The following is a 19,206-nucleotide window of genomic DNA, read 5'->3' on the forward strand; positions in this document are numbered from 1 at the left end:
GGGGCATAAATGCAATGGCAATCACTGTAAACTAATAATTTATCATATTAAAGGATGCGTGGAAAGATCAGGCACTTAAAGTGATCTGAACACTACTGTTTTGTGGAGGTAAATCCAATGGTGGGCATATAGCTCGGTACGAGGGGAAAAAAAACATTACAGAACACTACCTGCAGAGAGGACACAAACTCGAACAGGCGTGCAGAGGAGGCAGAAGTATTAGTGATAATAAAAAGGCCCTAAAAGTTCACCACAGTACCACTGCTCTTCTCTACTTACGCTTTGTCAGTAAGTGGTATAACCTGATGATATATTGACGTAAAGAATAAAAGATTTCTTAGATCAGCATAGTGCTTTTTACAGATTGCTAAGCCTAAAAATCTAAACAAAATTGTGATTGTGGAGCAATTTTTCCTGTACTGAGACAATACACTCACAGAAAATACCAACGTGTATTCCATCAGTGGAAGTGGCAAAGGGAGTAAGCCATATTCCCAGATGTCAATGGTGCTAGCAACGTTGTCATGACAAGCACCAGAAGCCATGTATTGCATTTTCCACAGTACAGGAAGTTAACATGATCAGTCATGACAGATAAAATGATCCAGTTCATAAAAAAATTGAAAAAATCATAGAGTTCATAAAAAGGGAAAAATATATTACTTTGCACTGTGAATCACACACTAATTAGTAGCAATTTGAAATTTTATTGCAGTTTTCAAGCTAGTACACACACAATTTTACAGTTAGTTCCACATCAACAGGATTATATTTTGAAGCTAGCATTATGTCTAAACAGTTTGTATGTTTAGGCCCATTTTTATACCAATTATAATCAAGCATACATAACAGACCACAAAATACCATAAGTCTCAACAAACAGCCTAGATTTCTGAAAGGATCACATTGTCTTGTTACACCATATGTCAGATGAAATAAAAATTGTAGTAATATGTTTAGTCTCATAGACAGTCTCATAGACTCCAAAATGGAGTAGGGATACTAGGAAAATATACTGGCATCAACTGCTACTTTAAATTAAAAATATCTGCAAAAAAAACTTAACAGGCTAGATAAAAAAAAACCTGCCTCAGTATGTCTTACAAAATCCCGTCTCCTAAAAAAAGTTTATCCAGGTTCACATTTACAACAGAACTCCATAAACAGCAATATAGATGGACTTGAAACATATAAAGTTTCCCATCTCCCCTCCTCTTCAAAAACCAAAGTTACAGAACACAGAACTTTGTATAGCTTTGAGCAGTAGGTTAAATGGGTTGGGATCACCAGTTTGCAAACACCTCTTCAGTGCAGAGCCAAAACTTTACTACTTACCTTTTCTCTTTGTTTAGGGTTTTTTTTGTGTGGTTTTTGTTTTTTTAAATTAAGCAGAACTTCAAACAAAAATAATCTCTAGTTCGCCGGGACACTCCACAGAGAACCTGGCCAGAATTTTAGTTAAAGAAAGAAAAAAAGAAAGAAAGGAAGCCACCAAAGTTTAGCTTACGTTTCTATCCTATACATTTATCGGTAATCTCTCTTGCACTACTAACAGTTTCATGGAAGAGGTATAGTAATCCATCAACATGGGCACATGCAGGATTTCCCATACACCTGTAGAATTTAATGTGTTTTGCTCATCTAATTGCCCAAAATGGTAAAAATTTTAAAAGGTCTTTTACAAAGAAGAGCACTCCTGTTTTCCGATACTACCATTGAAAATATTCTCAAAGACTGAGGCTTAAAGCTTACTAAGAAAAAAAAAATTATATTTACCAGGATTTGGCACCAAAGGATGCTAGTTGAATTTATTTTGAGGTCAGATAACCTTAATTTTACTACAATGTACTTTACAGAAAGTCATTCTACTTAGTCTAATTTTTATTAGAAATAAGTATTTATTACCCAATATTAACATGTATTCATGCTATAAAGTCATTTACATGCATCACCTTGATGCAATTTGCAAGTCAGACTTCCTGCAATGTTCCCAACACAACTGTTGCATGAAATGGCTGCTTAAATGTAATCTTTCCTGGCTCTAGTATTTCCCCTCTCTTTACCCCATACAATCTACAAATTCATTGAGACATGCAAAAAAGCAAGGGAAGGTATGCCGCATCACTGCAGTTAATATTCCTTAATATCAAGCATATGGACAATTTGGACTAGATGACCTTTAAAGGTCATCTTCCCTTTCTTTCCAACCCAAACCATTCTATGATTCTAAGACAACATTATGGTTAGCAAAAAGCCATAAGATCAGGGACACAAAACAAATCCTTAGTAACGTTGTACATGTTTTTGAAAAGAACTACTATTTTTCACAACCTCAAGCTACTGGGAAAAGAGAAAATCCAGAAAATACAAAGGTCAGTTTCACTCCAAAATAAAAGCAAGACTAACCTGTTATCTATTCCTATCACCATTACATAAGGCATTGGCATTTAGAAATGAGACTCTCAAGGCAGATAACGAGTCAGCATTTGTAGATTTTGTCTGCCTCCAGAAGTCCTGCTCTAATGTAGATTTTTTTAGTTACCTTATTCTAGACACAATTCTGCCAAGAAGGCAGGTAGCCCTCAGCAAGCACTCTTTGAGGTCACCCTAAAGCACACTTTGTGCAGCAGAGTAGTTAAAACGGATTTACTCAATACGTAGAAGAAGGCACTGGGTTCTATACACCTACAGGCTCTCTGTTCTGAAGAGCTGGTCCTCTGGACATAAGCAGGTGAACTGGGAGATTCAGTAGCAATATGTAGGAAGGTTAGTTGTAACACTTTTTAAAAAACAAAACAAAACACACACCACTATTAATACAAGAAGAACACTTCAAACTTCCAGGAAAAACCTGAAGAGGACTCTTCTACACTGCAGGAAGAAAACAGAAGCCCGTGTTCAAAGGTGCTGCATAGTAGCATTGCAACTTAATATTCAATAGCATGGGATTTCAGAAAGGAGAAACAATTGCTAAGAGAAATAAATTAAATCTATCACTGTAAGGGGGCTGTTACCTGCTTACAGAAAGGAACATTACAAGCGAACAGATGTAATGCAAGACACAAAGATGTATGCTCTTGTTTAGTCTTTTTTCCCCATTATGGCTACGCTCATTTCCTTGTCCAAGCTCCTTCGTCTCTTCTGGGGAAAGTCGGCTGGACTACACTGGCAATTAAATTGAGGAGAGAGAAGCTAATTGCCTAATTATTATTAATAAGGAAGTTTAAGATCTGAGGCCAAGAGGAGGCAGCTAAAAATGGTGTCCAGAGTTTACAGGAAAATAATAGATCAGAGGAAACTGATAATGCTCAGGCACAACCCACTAGCTTTGTTATTTTTAGTTTTATGTTTGTTTGTGATTAATATGTAAGGTACGACTGTAGTGCAGCCCGTCATACTTTAAAGAAGCTTTTATAACACAAAGTACACACTGCGTTGTAAGTACAATCACATGACTGTTCCTAAACCAATTCCAGCATGTTTCTCTCTCCCTCTCCCATTAGCACTTTTGGATATAAATCACGTTACAATCACTCAACCGTGTTTCAAATGTAGGAAAACTATACCCAGCCTTTAGTAACCCCAACAACTTTCAAATAAGCCTACACTACCCATGGAGCTATCATCTCCAGTGTAAGCAGACTCAGGCCACACCGGTACCCTAAACTTGATACGAAGCTTTCAGTTGAACAGCCCTGTATTAAAACACTAACCAATGCAGTAAAATACTCATCCCAGTCAATGAAAGCAAAACAGCACAGTTTACTATATCTAAGGTGTTTTTTAATCCTTAAAACAAAATCATATATTTTGGATATATAAGCTGACGCTGAGACTTTCTACAGGAGATAACATAGGCAATCGATTAAGTCTTTTGAACTTTTTATGGGAGTTGATGTTGGATGTTTTTAATGGATGAAAAATGTTTGTCACTGAGAAAATTTTTCTACGCTTTAAATGGCTTGATAGCTTCTGGGGAAAAAAAGTAGAATTGGAACAACCCACCCAAATTGTACACCATTGCATCTACTGGGAGGTATACTGGAATTCTAGAAATACTAACATTCTTAGTACTTGAGAACTTTGCTGGAAAATGTCTCAGAAGCAATGGCACAGAAATGATGCACAATTTTAAGAGCTGTAATTCAGATTTATTGCCCTGGCAGAGTATTCTCAAAAGGAGTATCTGAAGCTTCAAATACATGTGAGAAGTAGACAATAGTGTATCACCACAATTCAAACCACATAAAGCATATACACCCAGCAGACACAGGAAGGAAAGAGTCATGCAAGTGCAAGAGATACTGAGATACCAAAACACTCTACAGCTTTCCAAAGGAAAAAGCACTTCATTACATTAAAGACAACACATTTGCACCCTTCAAAGTAAAACCCAACCTGTTTCAAGAAACAATTAACCAAAACAATTTTCAATAACATGTTAAGGTGTTGTGTTTTTTTCTGGTTGGGGTTTGGGGGGGGGGGGGGGGGGGAAGGGAGTGGAGACAGAGGTGTGTGTTTAGGTTTGTTTTGGTTTTGAGGTTTTTTGTTGTTGGGAGGCTTTTTGGTTTGGTGGGGGGTTTTTGGTTTTTGTGGTTTTTTTTACATAGGGAATCTTAGGATGCAGATTAGCCAGTGAGAACATGTCATTTACTTCAAGAGATAAATCAGCTTAATGAAGTAACTCAGGGAAACTTATATTTAATTGTTAATTGGGAATGATCTACACTGAGCCTGACCCTCCTTTGCCTGCCAGATCACCAACTCTTATTCTGAAGCCGCGGAGAATACTGAGCCAGTAGTGCTCTTTTCTAATAACCATCCTGGCTAGATCAGCAGATGAAACAGAACTTTAGATCAGTGGCAGGTCTCCCAAGTTCCCACGGTGCCATAGATTTACTAAATGGGATCAGCATGTTCTAAAAACCCATGATAATACGAGGGAAAAAGGTTCCACAGCATCAAGCAGTGCAATGCTTGAAACCTCATAATCAAAGTGACAGTTTTCAAGTGCCATTTACAATGCCCTAATCTGGAAACATCCCAGCTAACCCATCTGATCAACTATTTCACAGATGGAAGCACTTGATGGCTAATTGGCAAGTCCATTATTCAAATAAAATAGCTATCTGCACTTCTATTTTCTATATTCCAAGTCAAGGTGTAAACACTCCTTATAAGACACAGGTCACTTCTGTCTCTCCCTCCCTTCCCATTTGGATTTTTTCCCTCCCCTCTGCCATCAAATATGTTAATTCAGAAATACAGAATCAGTTTTATTTTCCATTTATTGCACTAGAACAGTTGTCAGCTCCAACAGAGCAATGTAAATGAATATTTTCAAAAATCCATCAAGTAATGAAAAATTATTTCAACAGCATTTTTAAAAAGTGTCATTAACTATTTCACTGCTTCCTATCACATCTGGATTCAGGAAAAGAGACAGGATGTGTTAGCATGGACAAGAACTTGCATAGCTTGGATTACTGTTCTGAAAGTGGTGGGGGGAGAGCTCTGCTAAAAATGCACTTAATTTGCTCACACTCTTAAACAGTATCCAGTAGGATTGCCTAGAAGGGGCATATGTGGAACTGATTTTACTAGCAAACAATAGTTCAGTGTACAAAATGAAGAGGAGTGTTTCCTGCCTGCTACATAAGTAGAATGCTTTTACATACCCCACAAAGCCTGTTAATTTGTCTGCAGCAAGAGTACAATGCAAAGCGAAGTATTAAATCACTAGTGAAATTCTGTGGTACACAGCATTCCAGGGGGATGAACAGAGAGAGACAGAAAAGAATGAACCAGGAAAGGGAAGATAACTAAAAAACCCAACATGACAAGGGGCAGGAGGAGGAAGAGAAGAGACCATACAGGAGAAGGAAAACAAGGACATTGCCAAAATCTGAACTCCCATGAACTACAGAAAGGAAAGTAAAGTAATAAGCATTTTGTCTGGGACATCACAACACTTTCAGACTTTAACCATTCCCCCACATCTTTTTTAAAAAGCTTCAATCACTCATTCTTCTTATGCTGTCCTGGTTTCAGCTGGGATAGTTAATTTTCTTCTTAGTAGCTGGTGCAGTGTGTTTTGGATTTAGTGTAAGAATACTGTTGATAACACACTGATGTTTTAGTTGTTGCTAAGTAGCGCTTATCCTAAGTTAACGATTTTTCAGTTTCCCATGCTCTGCCAGCAAGCAGGTGTGCAAGAAGCTGGGAGGGAGCAGAGCCGGGGCAGCTGACCCGAACTAGCCAAAGGGATATTCCATACCATAGAACGTCATGCTCAGTATATAAAATGGAGGGAGTGGGCCAGGAGGGGGGATCGCTGCTTGGGCATCGGTGAGCAATTGCATTGTGCATCACTTGTCTTGGGTTTTACTTCTTTTTTTTTATATATTCCTTTTCATTATTATTATTGTATTTCTATTATTCTTAGTTAGTAGTGTATTTTATTTTACTTTAGTTATTGAACTGTTCTTATCTCAACCCACGAGTTCTACTTTTTTTTTTCCCTGATCCTCCTCCCCATCCCACTGGGAGGGCGGAGCGGCTGTGCGGTGCTTAGTTGCTGGCTGGGGTTAAACCACAACATATGCGTATATCATAACAGCACAAATTCAAATGCCTACAATACCAGGCATGTAAGAGACAAACAATTTCTGCATGAAGCAGTTTTGCAAAGAAGGTCTTATGTATGGTATCAAGTTCAAAACTAAACACAGGTACCTTCCCATACAAAGAACACAAAGTTAATGACCAAGTTCACTGCCAGAAAATACTGTGGATGGCTTATGTGATGCCAAAAGCTAACAGATTCTCTTCCCTCCTCTCTTGTCCACCTGCTGCCCCACGAAGACAGTCCTTTGTCCATATAAGACTAAAAGAGAGGAAATGGCTCTAAATTTCTAAGCCACAAGTCACTGGAGGGAAAGTTGATTGTTGAAATATCACTTTAAGATCACTTCCTTCAAGATTTGTTTATTAGCCGTATGAAGACAGGCTTGGGGTCAATGGAATTTAGCACCGACCACCTCTGGACAATTCAACATTGAAGGTCAATCAGCCACTCAACAGCATGCTGAAGGAGCAAGTATAAGAAAAGAGAAGAACCATTAATTCACTGAAAGCAGTTTTCAAGTGGACTACAAGACATCAAAAGACTTAAAAAGAAAGTTGTAAAAACATGAATCCAAAGAGCAGTTGGGAAAACATATTTGACTTTGGAAATGAAGAAAACAAACAAAACGCAAACAAGATAATAATCAGAAGAGGTCATTTTACCAAGGGGAAAGAGCTGAGTGAGTGCTGTTGAAGAAGCTAAGGCAAGTCAATGAGAAAGAATTCCTCGGCAGAGATCAAATAGGAACTGTGCTGACCAAGCATTTGCTGTTACTTGAACATTAGTTACAAAGCAAATCAAACAGACTGTTAGCAGACCTTATGTGATGCAGTCCTCTTGCTAAGCAAACCCCTAGCTACAAGAAAAAAAAAAATAATCCCCAAATTGTGTTATAAAATTACTTTGAAAATGCTAGAAAATGCTTCTCTTTTTCTAGGAGACTATAAACACAGATGATTCTTATGTTAGCAAGAATGATTCACTCAACAGATGTTTTTACTATGTTACTAATATTCAACCTTAAAAGCAAAACCTCCAAAGACAGAACAACTGTGACACAGCAGCAACAAAAACAAAAAGCTTTGTACAGTTGTTTAAAACACTCTAGCACAAACGAATGGTAATAACTGTTTACTTTCTAGCAGTACAAAGTATGTCCAAGAAATACCTGACTTCTCTCTTCCACCTCAGAGCCATCTGATTCACTCTGGATTATCTCTCAGTCTCAATTATCAATCAATATTCAGAACAGAAGTGATCTTTGAAAGTCCATTGAAACACCTTATTTTAAGGACATAAAATTATTCTTTTTGAAAAGCCATCCTGCTGATTCAATAAACTAAAAGACTACAAAAGTAGTCAAGATAGCCAGTGCAAGCAGCAACTTGCATAAAGAGCAATTCAGTTTTCCACTTTTTTTTTTTAACCCAACACATACTCATCAATTCATTTAAGAGACACTTCCATATTTAAACAAGCACAGAGCAGCTTTGCAGGGCAAAGCTGCCAGAGGAGTTCAGTGAGCTTCTTCTGAATGTTATGTTCTATTGTCTGCCACAATTTTCTAGCAAGCTTTAAGTTAAAGCTGAGAAATTCAGAAAACAGCAGAGAGTTAACTGTAAATTTGAAAAACAGCTTTGATATGCGTCAAGTTCAGAGAGGACTAAGAAGTGAAAGCTTGAGTGATTAGACTGCGCAGATGTTAAAAAAATGAAGAGTCATGAAGCAGGCTGGCAGCTCAGAGGAACAAGAGAAATAACTGTTTAAGAAAGTGAAACTAAAAATAACTGAAGGCTGCTTGAAGATTCACTAAGAGAGCGTGAATAGAATTTTAGCTATAAAAAGGAAAAAAAAGTACCAAAAGTTACAGCTTATTTGGCAAAACACCTAGAGGCTGTAAATCAGCTTAGAATATTTCACCAAATGCTTCAGTATTAAACCACTCCTTTCCTAGTTATACTGGACACACACACTGCACACAACCAAAAGAAGCTGTGGGCTGAGCAATTTCAATCATCCCAGAAGCAATCTCACATACACATCATGAAGCCTAAGACAAACAGAACTGATTCCTCCAGAAGAACAAGAGTGTGGATTCTCGATTTAGAACAGAGCCCCAGAGGCAGATAGGAAAGCAGAGAAAGGCCAGCTACTGTGGCCAGCCACTGTGGCCAGCCAAGACTACGAAGGAAATTACACTGGAGCCCTTTCCTTAAGGAAATAATTCTTCCTACAAGTCTCAAAGAAGTTCCTAATTTTTTTTTTTTTTTCCTGTATCCACAGTAGTCAGCAAAATGTAATAAGATCAGCTTGGTTTTATTTTTGAAGACTGCTGGCCACACCAGTTGGCCAAGGAAAAAAGCACTAGGACTTGCTCAGTGATAGGAGAAGCCATACAATGTGTGTAGGTCTTCCACTGGAACAGGACAGCTGCCAGGGAGGCCTTTTTGCTCTGAGTAGAGTAGAGAAGTGAAGGCAAGAGTGAACAAGAGAAGACACAATAAAACACACATATAGGTGGCTACAACTACTTGCAAGTGATAAATTCAACTCAAATTACCTCCTGAAATTTACATATGCTTCAGTATCTTATAATGCCCACCACAATGTGATCCATATATCATTTATGAAGGAGCAAGTGGGTATGCTCAGCCATTTAGAACAACCTTCATGTTCTGAAAATCCGTATTATTGGAAATTGATTTTTTAAATTTTATTCTGTGTTTCCAATGCTTTTCAATCCAAACTTTAAAAAGTTCAGACACCAAATGAAAGGTTTATAAACATTCTGTAAACTCAGTGCCAACACAAGAGTTCATACTGACAAAAAACCCCAGTCAGGCTGTAACAATGATTTGCATACACTTACATAGCATCTCTAGAGTCAAAGATTATGACTATGAACTCTGTTTTTTTGATGCTGTTTTTAAATACAATAAAAGGAATATTCCAGAATTGATTAACATTAAAGAGAAGATACTGACAAGCTACGTACTAACCTGTCCCAGCCCAGGCATACCTCCTCCAAGTCGCAGAAGTCTATCCATATTTCTAGAAAAACAGAAACAAAGGAAAAATGTTCCCAAGCTCTGCAGTGTTTACTAAATCGCTATCTATATAATTCACCTTCAGTCACTCAGTATGTCAAAAATATTGGTGGTAAATACAACACAGCATCAGACTTCCTGTTAATTAACACCACATATTAATTCAAGAAGCTGTCTTCCATGCTAATTAACAGACCTTGTTTTATTGCTTTGGTTTTGGGTTATCCCCATTTCTGAAGACAAGCACTCTTGTCAAACTTTTCAAAACTTTCTATCGTTCAATTAATTGGGGGATTTTTTTTGCTTAAGAACAGCACCTACATCCAGGAAGTGCCTAAAACCTATTAGATATACAATCACATTTACTCCAATTTGTTCAGAAAGCATCAATAAAAATGTGAAAGTAAGGATTTTAGCATCCTCATTAGTAAGTTCTGCGCTAATTAACTTACAGCTTGTCAGTTATCATCAAAACTACATGTGAAAGACACTGAGCAGATTATGGATCTCTGAATTAGCATCAAAAGCTTTTTTTTAATGAACTCATTATATTAAAAGAAATACTGTAAAGTAAACATTTAATGTGTATATAGTTAGAACACTAGTGACAGTACAGTCATTTAATACACTTCCAGTGTTGCACGTGCCATTGCTTTAGTGCAAGATTATTCCAATCAATGCAACTAACTCGTTACTTTAGGAAAAAAAAAAAAAAAGCTTTTCTATCTTGCAACTTTCAAAGGAGTGATCTCCAGGAATAAGAATTGTTAAGGTGCCCAACTAAAAAAATTACACTGATGTTTATTTCCCTGCAGTTTATTCACTTTCTATTGTTGAAAAGCAATCTACTATTTAATTGTGGATATCTAAGTAAGGGTTCTGTCCCAGCTGTAACAGACTTTTATCTTTCTTACTTGGTGTTTTCAACTTCTTAGCTTTATACAACAAAACTCAGTGATAAAATAGACAAAAACTACTGAATATTACTTTTTAAACCGCTGCTTTCAGCTAATCAAGCCATTTCCAAGGCTTACAGAAATTGGCAAACTTTACTGGCTTATTTTATTTGTGAAATAGAAGATACAATGTAAAGCATCAGAAACTATGATCTTAATTGCACAAGTTTTAATACAACACAACAGAGCCTGTTCAGGTGATAAGAGCAATTGAGAACAGCAAGTAATGATATTTCCAATACATTTATCCTTCAAATGGATGTTACATTACACATAAGAGAATTATATACACAATTTCAACAGACTGCATTAACAATACTAATTCAAGAACCTTCTTTTAAAATTAATTATGCAAAAGAACTTATGAAAAATAAATTTGCTTTGTATATTAAAAATAAAAAAGTCTTTATGTTGAAGGTGAATGTCATCTCATTATTCCTTCTGAAATTTGCTAATATTTTTACTAGCCAGATACTAACAGGCTTTATTTCAGTTTAAGTTTAAAACAGAATATTCTAAGTTTCTTGTTAACACACAAAGAGGCAGTATTTGAGCCTACCACTAGACAAGATTATCTAACTCCTACTTTAATCATGTATGGAATTTCTCCCATTTCAAACAACAATATCTAAGACACATGGATCAATAACACACTATTTGCTAATTTCACTTTCCTAGTTTAATGGACTAGCAAGCTATTAGCTTCATTTGATTCACTCTCTTGATTTTGTAGAGCACGCAAACCCAACAACTGCAGCCTCAACTAACAATAAGTACTTTCTTAAAGCTACTTTGGCACTATATGAATTAAAAAGTTTATTAAAGAGCCAATGGTTATGCTTTTCTTTTCAGACAGGCATTGAAACCAAGCTTCTTTATTACAGGCAAAAGCTGCACACAAAGTGTATATACTTTTCTATCCTGAACTACAATAAATTCCAAATCAAGTTGTATGATTTCCACGGAAAGGTTAAGTTGCTGTTTAAAGCTGTTATGTAAGCCATGGTAAATGGCTCCAATAAAACAGTCCCAAGTACAAATTAACACCAACTACATTTCCTTTTACCCCTCTGTGGTAGATACTCCTCCATTGAAATCCACAATGATTCATCTTTCCTGACACTAACAAGGGCTGAAGAGTAGCTGAGAAGTAGATTTAAACTACTAAAATTACGATTTTAATCAATCATGGTTGTACATTTATTTTAAGAAACTCTTAGTGTCTACAACTGGTAACCATAAAACTGGTCTTTCCTACAACTACAGCAACTTCCATAAGCTGATTAGGTGTATTACCTATGTACATTTAAAAAATAATACTGAATAACAAATCTTATACCTATTTACATTTCACTTTAGCAAGTGAAAAGCAATAGTTATTTCTAGTTCATTAATATTTTATTTACACAATTTATTCCCATTTCTAACCCAACAGAACAGTACATCATTTATAGAAGCATATTTTGCTTTTATTTTAATATAAAAAATATTAAATTTAATTAAAGCATTTTAATGTTGGATTAGACTAATTAGTTACACAAACTGATTATTTATCAGCATAACTTTCCAGGTTTTGGAACAACAAAATCTCACGGTCTTACAGAACTGGAGGGATGTAACATTTCCCACCTAACTATCACAGACTAGTCACTGAACTGAAGATGTTCAGCTTCTCAAGACAGTAGCACAGCAAGAAAATCTCCACAAACCAGTTCTAGATGCACTGCAAATTATTTCACTAGCTCCGTGGGCTGACTTTGGTTAGAGTTTTGGCAACTAATACTTTACTTTCTTATTTGTAACTGAAGGTGTTTTAGTAGGTTATAGTTTATTTAGACCCAAACATATTTGTTTAATCTGTATAAACATCTGAGGAATTTAGGTTAGCGATCCAAATTAAAACCAATTTTAATTTTTGTTAATCCACTGTGCCCAAATATTATTTCAGCCATAAATTCCGTTTATGAAATAATGCTTTTGTAAACCTTAAAACAGCTTGAGCAAAATTTTTAGACCTTAATTAAGATAACTTCAGCATTTACAAATAAAGCAAATATGCATTTCTAACCTGGTGCTCAGCAAGAGGTGATCGCAGAACAAACTCAGCAGCAGCTCCCACTTTTTGACTATAAAGATGATGCCAGTAGGTCTCTTTCCTATAGAAGGAAGTAGAAAGGAGGGGAAGGGAAGAAAACCAGTAAAATTTAGAAACAGTAGCACATGTAAAAAGAAATGTTACACTGATGACCTACAAAAGGACAAAGCACCATTGAAGAATAACCCAAAGAATGCTTTTTTTTTTTTTGCTTGTACCATATAATCCCTGGAAGCGGTACATGCCATGTCTTGCTCAAGTATCTGTAACACTGAAAGAAGTTTCCAAGTTTCTCAAAATTACATGGAAGAGTACAGTATTTTAATAACCCGTTTAAGCAATTTAAACCTAATAAAGAATTTAAAATGCTGTTAGAAACTGAAACTATGGTCCTTTATTACTATTTTAGAAGATTTTACTGTAGCTAAGACAACCTAAGCACAAAGGTAAAGAGCAGTCTGCAGGCACAGACAGTTTTCTTGTTTATTTCTGCAAGAGCAGTTGGTGTAACTGGGAAAGTCACGGAGGCCTTTAGGTTTGTCTGAATTCAGGTTGAGATAGGCTGCTTCACATTCAGTTTAGGAGTTAAAAGTCATGTTATCCTTCTCCCAGAGAACACTGCCCACTGATTGCATCCACTCAATCATTTGTAGTGCAGTGTTTTAAAACAGATCTGTGAAATGATCTGTGGCCATGATTTGATAGACATTTTTTTCAATGTCAATGTTAACATAAGGAGCAGTGAGGAAGCTGCTGCTGCTGCTTACCAACTTGATGCTGCTTTCTCAGTACTGCCAGGACAGCCATTTGTGCAGCCTTACAGTAAACCGATAGGCTAACAAAAATGTTTTTAACCCTGTTCACTTCTCTGAAAGGATTCACACTGCATCCCAGAAACAGTTGTCTTGGCATAACAGAACAAGAGGTCTTGGAAGAGCTGATTGCTTCTAACGCTAATCCAGACTCCAGAAGACATTTATGTCAAATCATTCTTTAAGCTAAAGCTGCCCAAAGAATGTCTTTGCGTTTTGGGGTTGTTTTTTTGTTTTTTTTTTTAAGTAACTGATATAATTTAACAGAGACCGTTCTGAACCTTATCTCAAAGAAGTACAAGAGCAAAGGATGATGTGTTAATCTTCCCAGAAAGTCAGAGGAGAAAGAACAAGTCAGAGTTTCTCAATGCTGACAGGCTGGGGTGGAATTCCACTAACAAGTCAAAAGAAAAGTTGCTACATTTCTGCCAGCTTTGCACAAGGAAACGATCCAGGAGAGATCAGATGAGACAGGACCACAACAGCCAGCAGTTATATTAGCACAGGCTGCAATAGAACTGCAACCAGTTCACAAGCAGGCTACAGAGTTACATCCCAACTCACTTTTAGCCAGCTGGCCACCCAAGGGTCTTGCGTTTCCTTCCCCACTTCCTACAAGGACATTAAAGAAACAGATCTCTATGAGCTTCATCGGTTCCCTGGGGGAGGCACACAACATGGTAACCTATAGTTGAGAATTTTTCCCCGCTCTGCTGCAGAGTGCAAAAGGCTAGTTTTGATTACACAGTTACCTGTCCTTTTTTCCCTATATACACACACATATATACTTACAGATACATATAAAAAACACAGAAAAGTAAACAAACAGTTCACAGTAAATCTCACCTCCTTTCCTTCAAAGTCAACAAAAGGTATTTTGATAATATTTCCTTCTGTCTGCAAGGAAGAGTTAACAGTCTCCATTTAAAGTGAAGCTTTAAGGAAGTGAGTACACTTATCAAATAGTTCCGTATCAGAAAATTGCAGAAGGCCAGTTATAATCATAATAAACTTGCATTTTGGTGCACTGCAGGATTTGGATGACATGCACTCATCATTGAGATCAATGTGGTCACTGATGGCTTGGGAAAAAAAAAAGTTAAGTAGCTTCTCTGCTTGTGTATATCCATGATTGAAACACCTCAGCTAAAAAACCTTGGTCATAGGATAGTATTTAAAAACCCCAAACCTCCATTATTGCAGTTTTCTTTTAACTGTCCTGGCCTCAAAAGGGAAAAGTCTGTAGTTATTAATAATGCAGTGGAAGTATACACAGAGCATCTCAAAATTGATCTGAAAACAGGAATTTTTTAAAAACCCATGTCTAATATTTGTTCATAATACTACTGTTAGGTAACTATAATAATTGTCAAGAGCTGTCCATTTGGAGAGCTCTGGTTCACCATTCAGTTGTTGGTTACTACTTTCAAGTCACTTAAATGTTGACTTAAATGCTGACTTTTATTATTAAAAGTGTTTTTCCTTAGGTAACATAGGCATGAAATTCTATAAATGCATTTGCACAAATGTATATATACATATAGGTATAAACAAATAGCTACTGTGCTTATACTTGGCACATTTCAGCAGGTATTTTGAAATCAACTTGAAACACAGTCTTAAATTACTGTATCTTTTTGCATGAGACACATGAGTTTCACACTACAGTGCACTATTTTTATCTAGCATTAACACTCTGTGATGCAATCCCTCAATGCAAGAGGGTTCTCCTGCATTGACAACTTCTGAGTTAGTAAAAAAAAACATATATTCAAAATTAGCTTCAACATACATGGAAGGGAAAACACTGGCTACTAAACTGCCCTATTAGTGGAAAGAGTATCAGGCTAGACTCAGGTGACAGCAATTTAGTCCACACTTTGCAATTTGTACACTGAGTGACTTCAGGCAAACCATTTCATCTTTGGTAACTCAGTTTCTCCACCTGAGACTACATACTAAGCTTTGTATAAGCACTTCCAGATCTCCTGGTGAGAAGTTCCACATAGCAGATGGATTAACAATTTTATTAACAGCAACTAAAAAAGTGGTTTAAGGTTTTTGCTGCAACTATAACAATTTCAACTTCACTAGGGATGACAAACAGCTATGAAGGTAAATTAGTTGAGGAATTGCATCTTCCAGAGAAACATCATTTCACTGAGAAAAGAACAAAAACTCACTGCAAGCAAAGTCACCAAACACTGAATGAAAGAAACTTGAACCCGAACAGAGACTTCACATGTCACAATGGGTGGGGTGTGTCTATCTTCCTATAGATTTTGTATGAAAAGAAAAAAAAAATTACCCTCAATTCTCAGTAATCTGTTCATTAAAGCTAAAGATTAACCATGCCATGAATGAATGCAGTCTCAGTAGTGCAAGTCCAGAGCTACATGACTATTTTGCTTCCATAATGTGCTCAGCTCTGTAAACCTGATGTTTCTGGACTGTAAAGACCTGAATCTCAATAGACCTGAGCTGGACTAGAAGGTGTGCAGGTTAGCTTCCTGGACTCTGCTTTCTGATTTCCAGAAGCACAGCAAACCTAATTCTACAGTAAGGGAAGACTCATTAACAAATCACATGACCACAGAAACCCACAAAATTAATTTTAATTTTATGCTAAATATAAAGTAATGAGCTTCTCTGAAATCTGCAGAAGGGAGGGTAGACACACAACTGTTGCGGAACAGTCCCCAACAACCAGCTCCCGTAAGTACTCATCACACTGGTTTTCTATTATTCAAGGTATCCTAACTACCTGTCCTTTCCCGTCATCCTAGATGTTAGGAGATAATTGTAGCTACTATTAGTATACACTCCATAATGCCTGTCAAGGTTGAATCACTTCCAAGAAAGGTTACAAACTTACATTTTGGTACTATTTAAAGTTAATTTTGAAGTATGCTCTAACTTCTCATTTTCTTAACCACAGATATCAAATGAATATCCCTGATGTGGCATGTTATAACAGCTGATGGAACACAAGTTTCCCATTAAGCTATGGGCAAGACCTAGCTGCTCAAAGTCACACTAAGTGATTCAGAAGCAATTAATTTGCAAGTCAGTTTCTTCACAAACACAGATCTCTTCCTTGTTTCCAAAACACAAGCTCACAAACAGTGTTCTTCTCAGCAGAACTTTCTTCCAAGTGTACTCCCTATATCTGAAGCATACAGTACACCTTGGACTTACAGGGTGTGAAAGCTTTAAGATTAATACAAACCTGTCAGGCTTTCCAGCTTGCCTAGTACCTTTTTCAGCTATATACAGCTTTCAAATACATTGGCATAAAACTTTTTAAAAAAAGTCAATCTCAATCCTTGTTGTGTTTCTGGTTTTCTACAGTGTATCGGAAACAAGTACAACTTTAAGAGATGACATCAGCACACAGTCAGATTTGTCAACTGTGTCCCACTATATCACATAAATTTGTTCTGAAAATGAAACTTAAGTCTGCTGCATACTAGAAACAGCATTAATTTTGATTATCGCTCCTTTTCTACTTAATTCTGCTTCATCCTTCCTGACATGGATTAAAGACTTCTTCTCCTTCACGTATCCCAGCCAGTGCTTTGCCCTCGCTTCCACCTCCCTCTATAACTCAAGCCACGCGCTGCTGAGAATCGTTGTAATGCTTCACTCCAGAAGCAGCAGCGTTTCAATCCGTGAAGTCTCTCTGATGGGAAACAGACTGCTGCTGCCCGCAGAATAAACTCGCGCTCGGAAGCACCGCCTGCGACACTTGACGCCCCGAGACGCCAGGCAGAGGCTGCAACCCAGGCGCTGCCGAAGCGAAACACGACGGCTGCTCTCGGCCGGGAAGGAGGCAGGCCCGCCCCGGGCCCGTGAGGCGCCGAGGCCCAGGCGGCCCGCTCCAGCGGCGGGGCCACCCCCCGCGCCGCGGCCCCCCCTGCGCCGCTTCCCAGGGCCCGGCCGCCTCTTGCCGCCTCGCTCCGCCTGTTTACAGCCACGCTGCCCCGGCACCGCCGCTGCCCGAAAGCGCCCAAACTTTCTTCAGGCGCAACCAACACAAACGCGGGCAGGCACCGCCGACCCCACGGGGCCCAGCGTGCTCCCCGCCCAGGCCGGTGCCCCACGGGGAGAAAACCGCCCCCCGGGGCTACCAGACCTGCCCCGTCCCTCCTCCCGGGGAGGGGACGGCGTCGCTCCCATTCCCACCACCCGCCTCCCTGCCCGGCGCTCGGGCCCACTCCCCGCGGGCCCCACTCCCGCCGCCACCACGCAGAGGCCGCCACACGCCGCAGCGAGGCCCCCACGGGCCGCGTCGGGCCCCCGGGGGATCCCTGTGACAAAGGCGCCCGTCCCGCCGGGCCCTCACCTCCGCACGGACCCTTCCCCGGCCGCGCCGCCTCGGCCCGGGCTGCCGTGAATCAGCCGGATTTCATTCAAACCGAGTCCGCCCAGGCCTCCGCAAGGACTTCCCGGTTCAAAGGGCACGCGGCGGGGGCTTCCGGTCCCGCAGCCCGGGAAGGGGGGCTGGGAGCCATGGTAACGCGGCCCGCCTGGCAACGGCGCGTGCCGCTGGCGGCCTCGCGCTTCGCGCTCGCGCCCGGGAGCGGCTGCGGCCGTTAAACCGTCCTCTGCCCCGGCCGTTAAACCGTCCTCTGCCCCGGCCGCGGGCGGCCGCCACAGCCGTCGGCCTTCCTCTGGGAGGCGGAGCGAGAAAGGAAGCCTCTCCCAGGTGTCACGGGGGCGCGTAGGCCTCAGCTAGCCGCGGCGGCCGCCGGCACTCCTGTGCAGGCCAGCGCCGGGGACGGCGAGATTAGTGGGCGAGTTGTGGCGGGCCGGCCTGGGCCTGAGGCCACTGAGAGCCTGGCGGCAGTACTGAGAAGGGGCCTGAGTAGCCGCTGAGGCAACGGGATGCTATGGTCGCACCCGCGTTGTCCATTGTGCTTGCTGGATTGTGCACTAACAAATCCTTAGCTGTCACAGTTACTTGGAGCTTTTGGGAGCAGAGACCTTCAGAGGGACGCGGCCTCTAAGTGACACAGTGGGAAGTGGCGCATGCTGAACTGAAGCGCTTAAACTGCTTTGCTGTAAAGTGCTGTGGGTTAACTTTGTCCATAGCTCAGAATCAAATTGCAGCCGAATGGCACCTGTGCTCAAATAACTAGACAATAGGATGGCAGAAGAACCAACGAATGCGTCATCAAATCAATAAAAGAATGATTACTGTAATAGGAACACTACCACATGTACTCCTCTCAAAAACAGTATTACAGAAAATAAGAGGATTTAGAGAAGAGTAGTAGGAATGGTCATATGTATAAAACCAGCATAAGCAGAAATGGAAAACAGGGAGAATTTTTGCTGTACAAAGAAGACAAATAGATAATCAGATAAAAGCATGCATGCTGATGAATGGTGCAGAGAACCAAACTGGAATTTCTATTATCCTTATGTTAACACAGGAGCAAAAACTCTTTTGTAAATTAAAAGAGGAAAATACAAGGCCAAGGAAATACTTTTTAGACAATACGTGAACATGTTGTGGAACTCAGTGCCTCAGGAACTTACTGTGGCTAAAACAATACAATTTTTTAGATGTTCATTTATATCTAGTTACTGAAATACCAGAAATATTTTAGAAAGTATTGGACAACTTAAGAACCTATACAAACAATTCATTAGGACTATGCAT

At 39.2% G+C, this 19,206-nt stretch overlaps 1 protein-coding gene across 2 annotated transcripts in view; it reads right to left on the minus strand.

The window, feature by feature from the left end:
- PSMD14 (proteasome 26S subunit, non-ATPase 14) overlaps nt 1-17,954 on the minus strand; it is a 49,409-nt gene extending 31,455 nt beyond the window's left edge. Inside the window, exons 1-3 of one of the 2 annotated variants that reach the window (XM_050899616.1) lie at nt 17,884-17,954; nt 12,700-12,787; nt 9,628-9,679 (exon numbers count right to left, since the gene is read on the minus strand). In XM_050899616.1, coding sequence (XP_050755573.1) covers nt 9,628-9,675 — 48 coding nt within the window. In that variant the 5' untranslated portion in view covers nt 9,676-9,679; nt 12,700-12,787; nt 17,884-17,954. Of the gene's footprint in view, nt 1-9,627; nt 9,680-12,699; nt 12,788-14,102; nt 14,147-17,883 lie in introns of those variants that run through there. The other variant, XM_050899617.1, reaches the window with a different exon arrangement.
- Nucleotides 17,955-19,206: the final 1,252 nt, after the last annotated feature.

The sequence above is a fragment of the Gymnogyps californianus genome, chromosome 7 (genome assembly GCF_018139145.2).
Source record: "Gymnogyps californianus isolate 813 chromosome 7, ASM1813914v2, whole genome shotgun sequence".
Taxonomy (NCBI): Eukaryota; Metazoa; Chordata; class Aves; order Accipitriformes; family Cathartidae; genus Gymnogyps; species Gymnogyps californianus.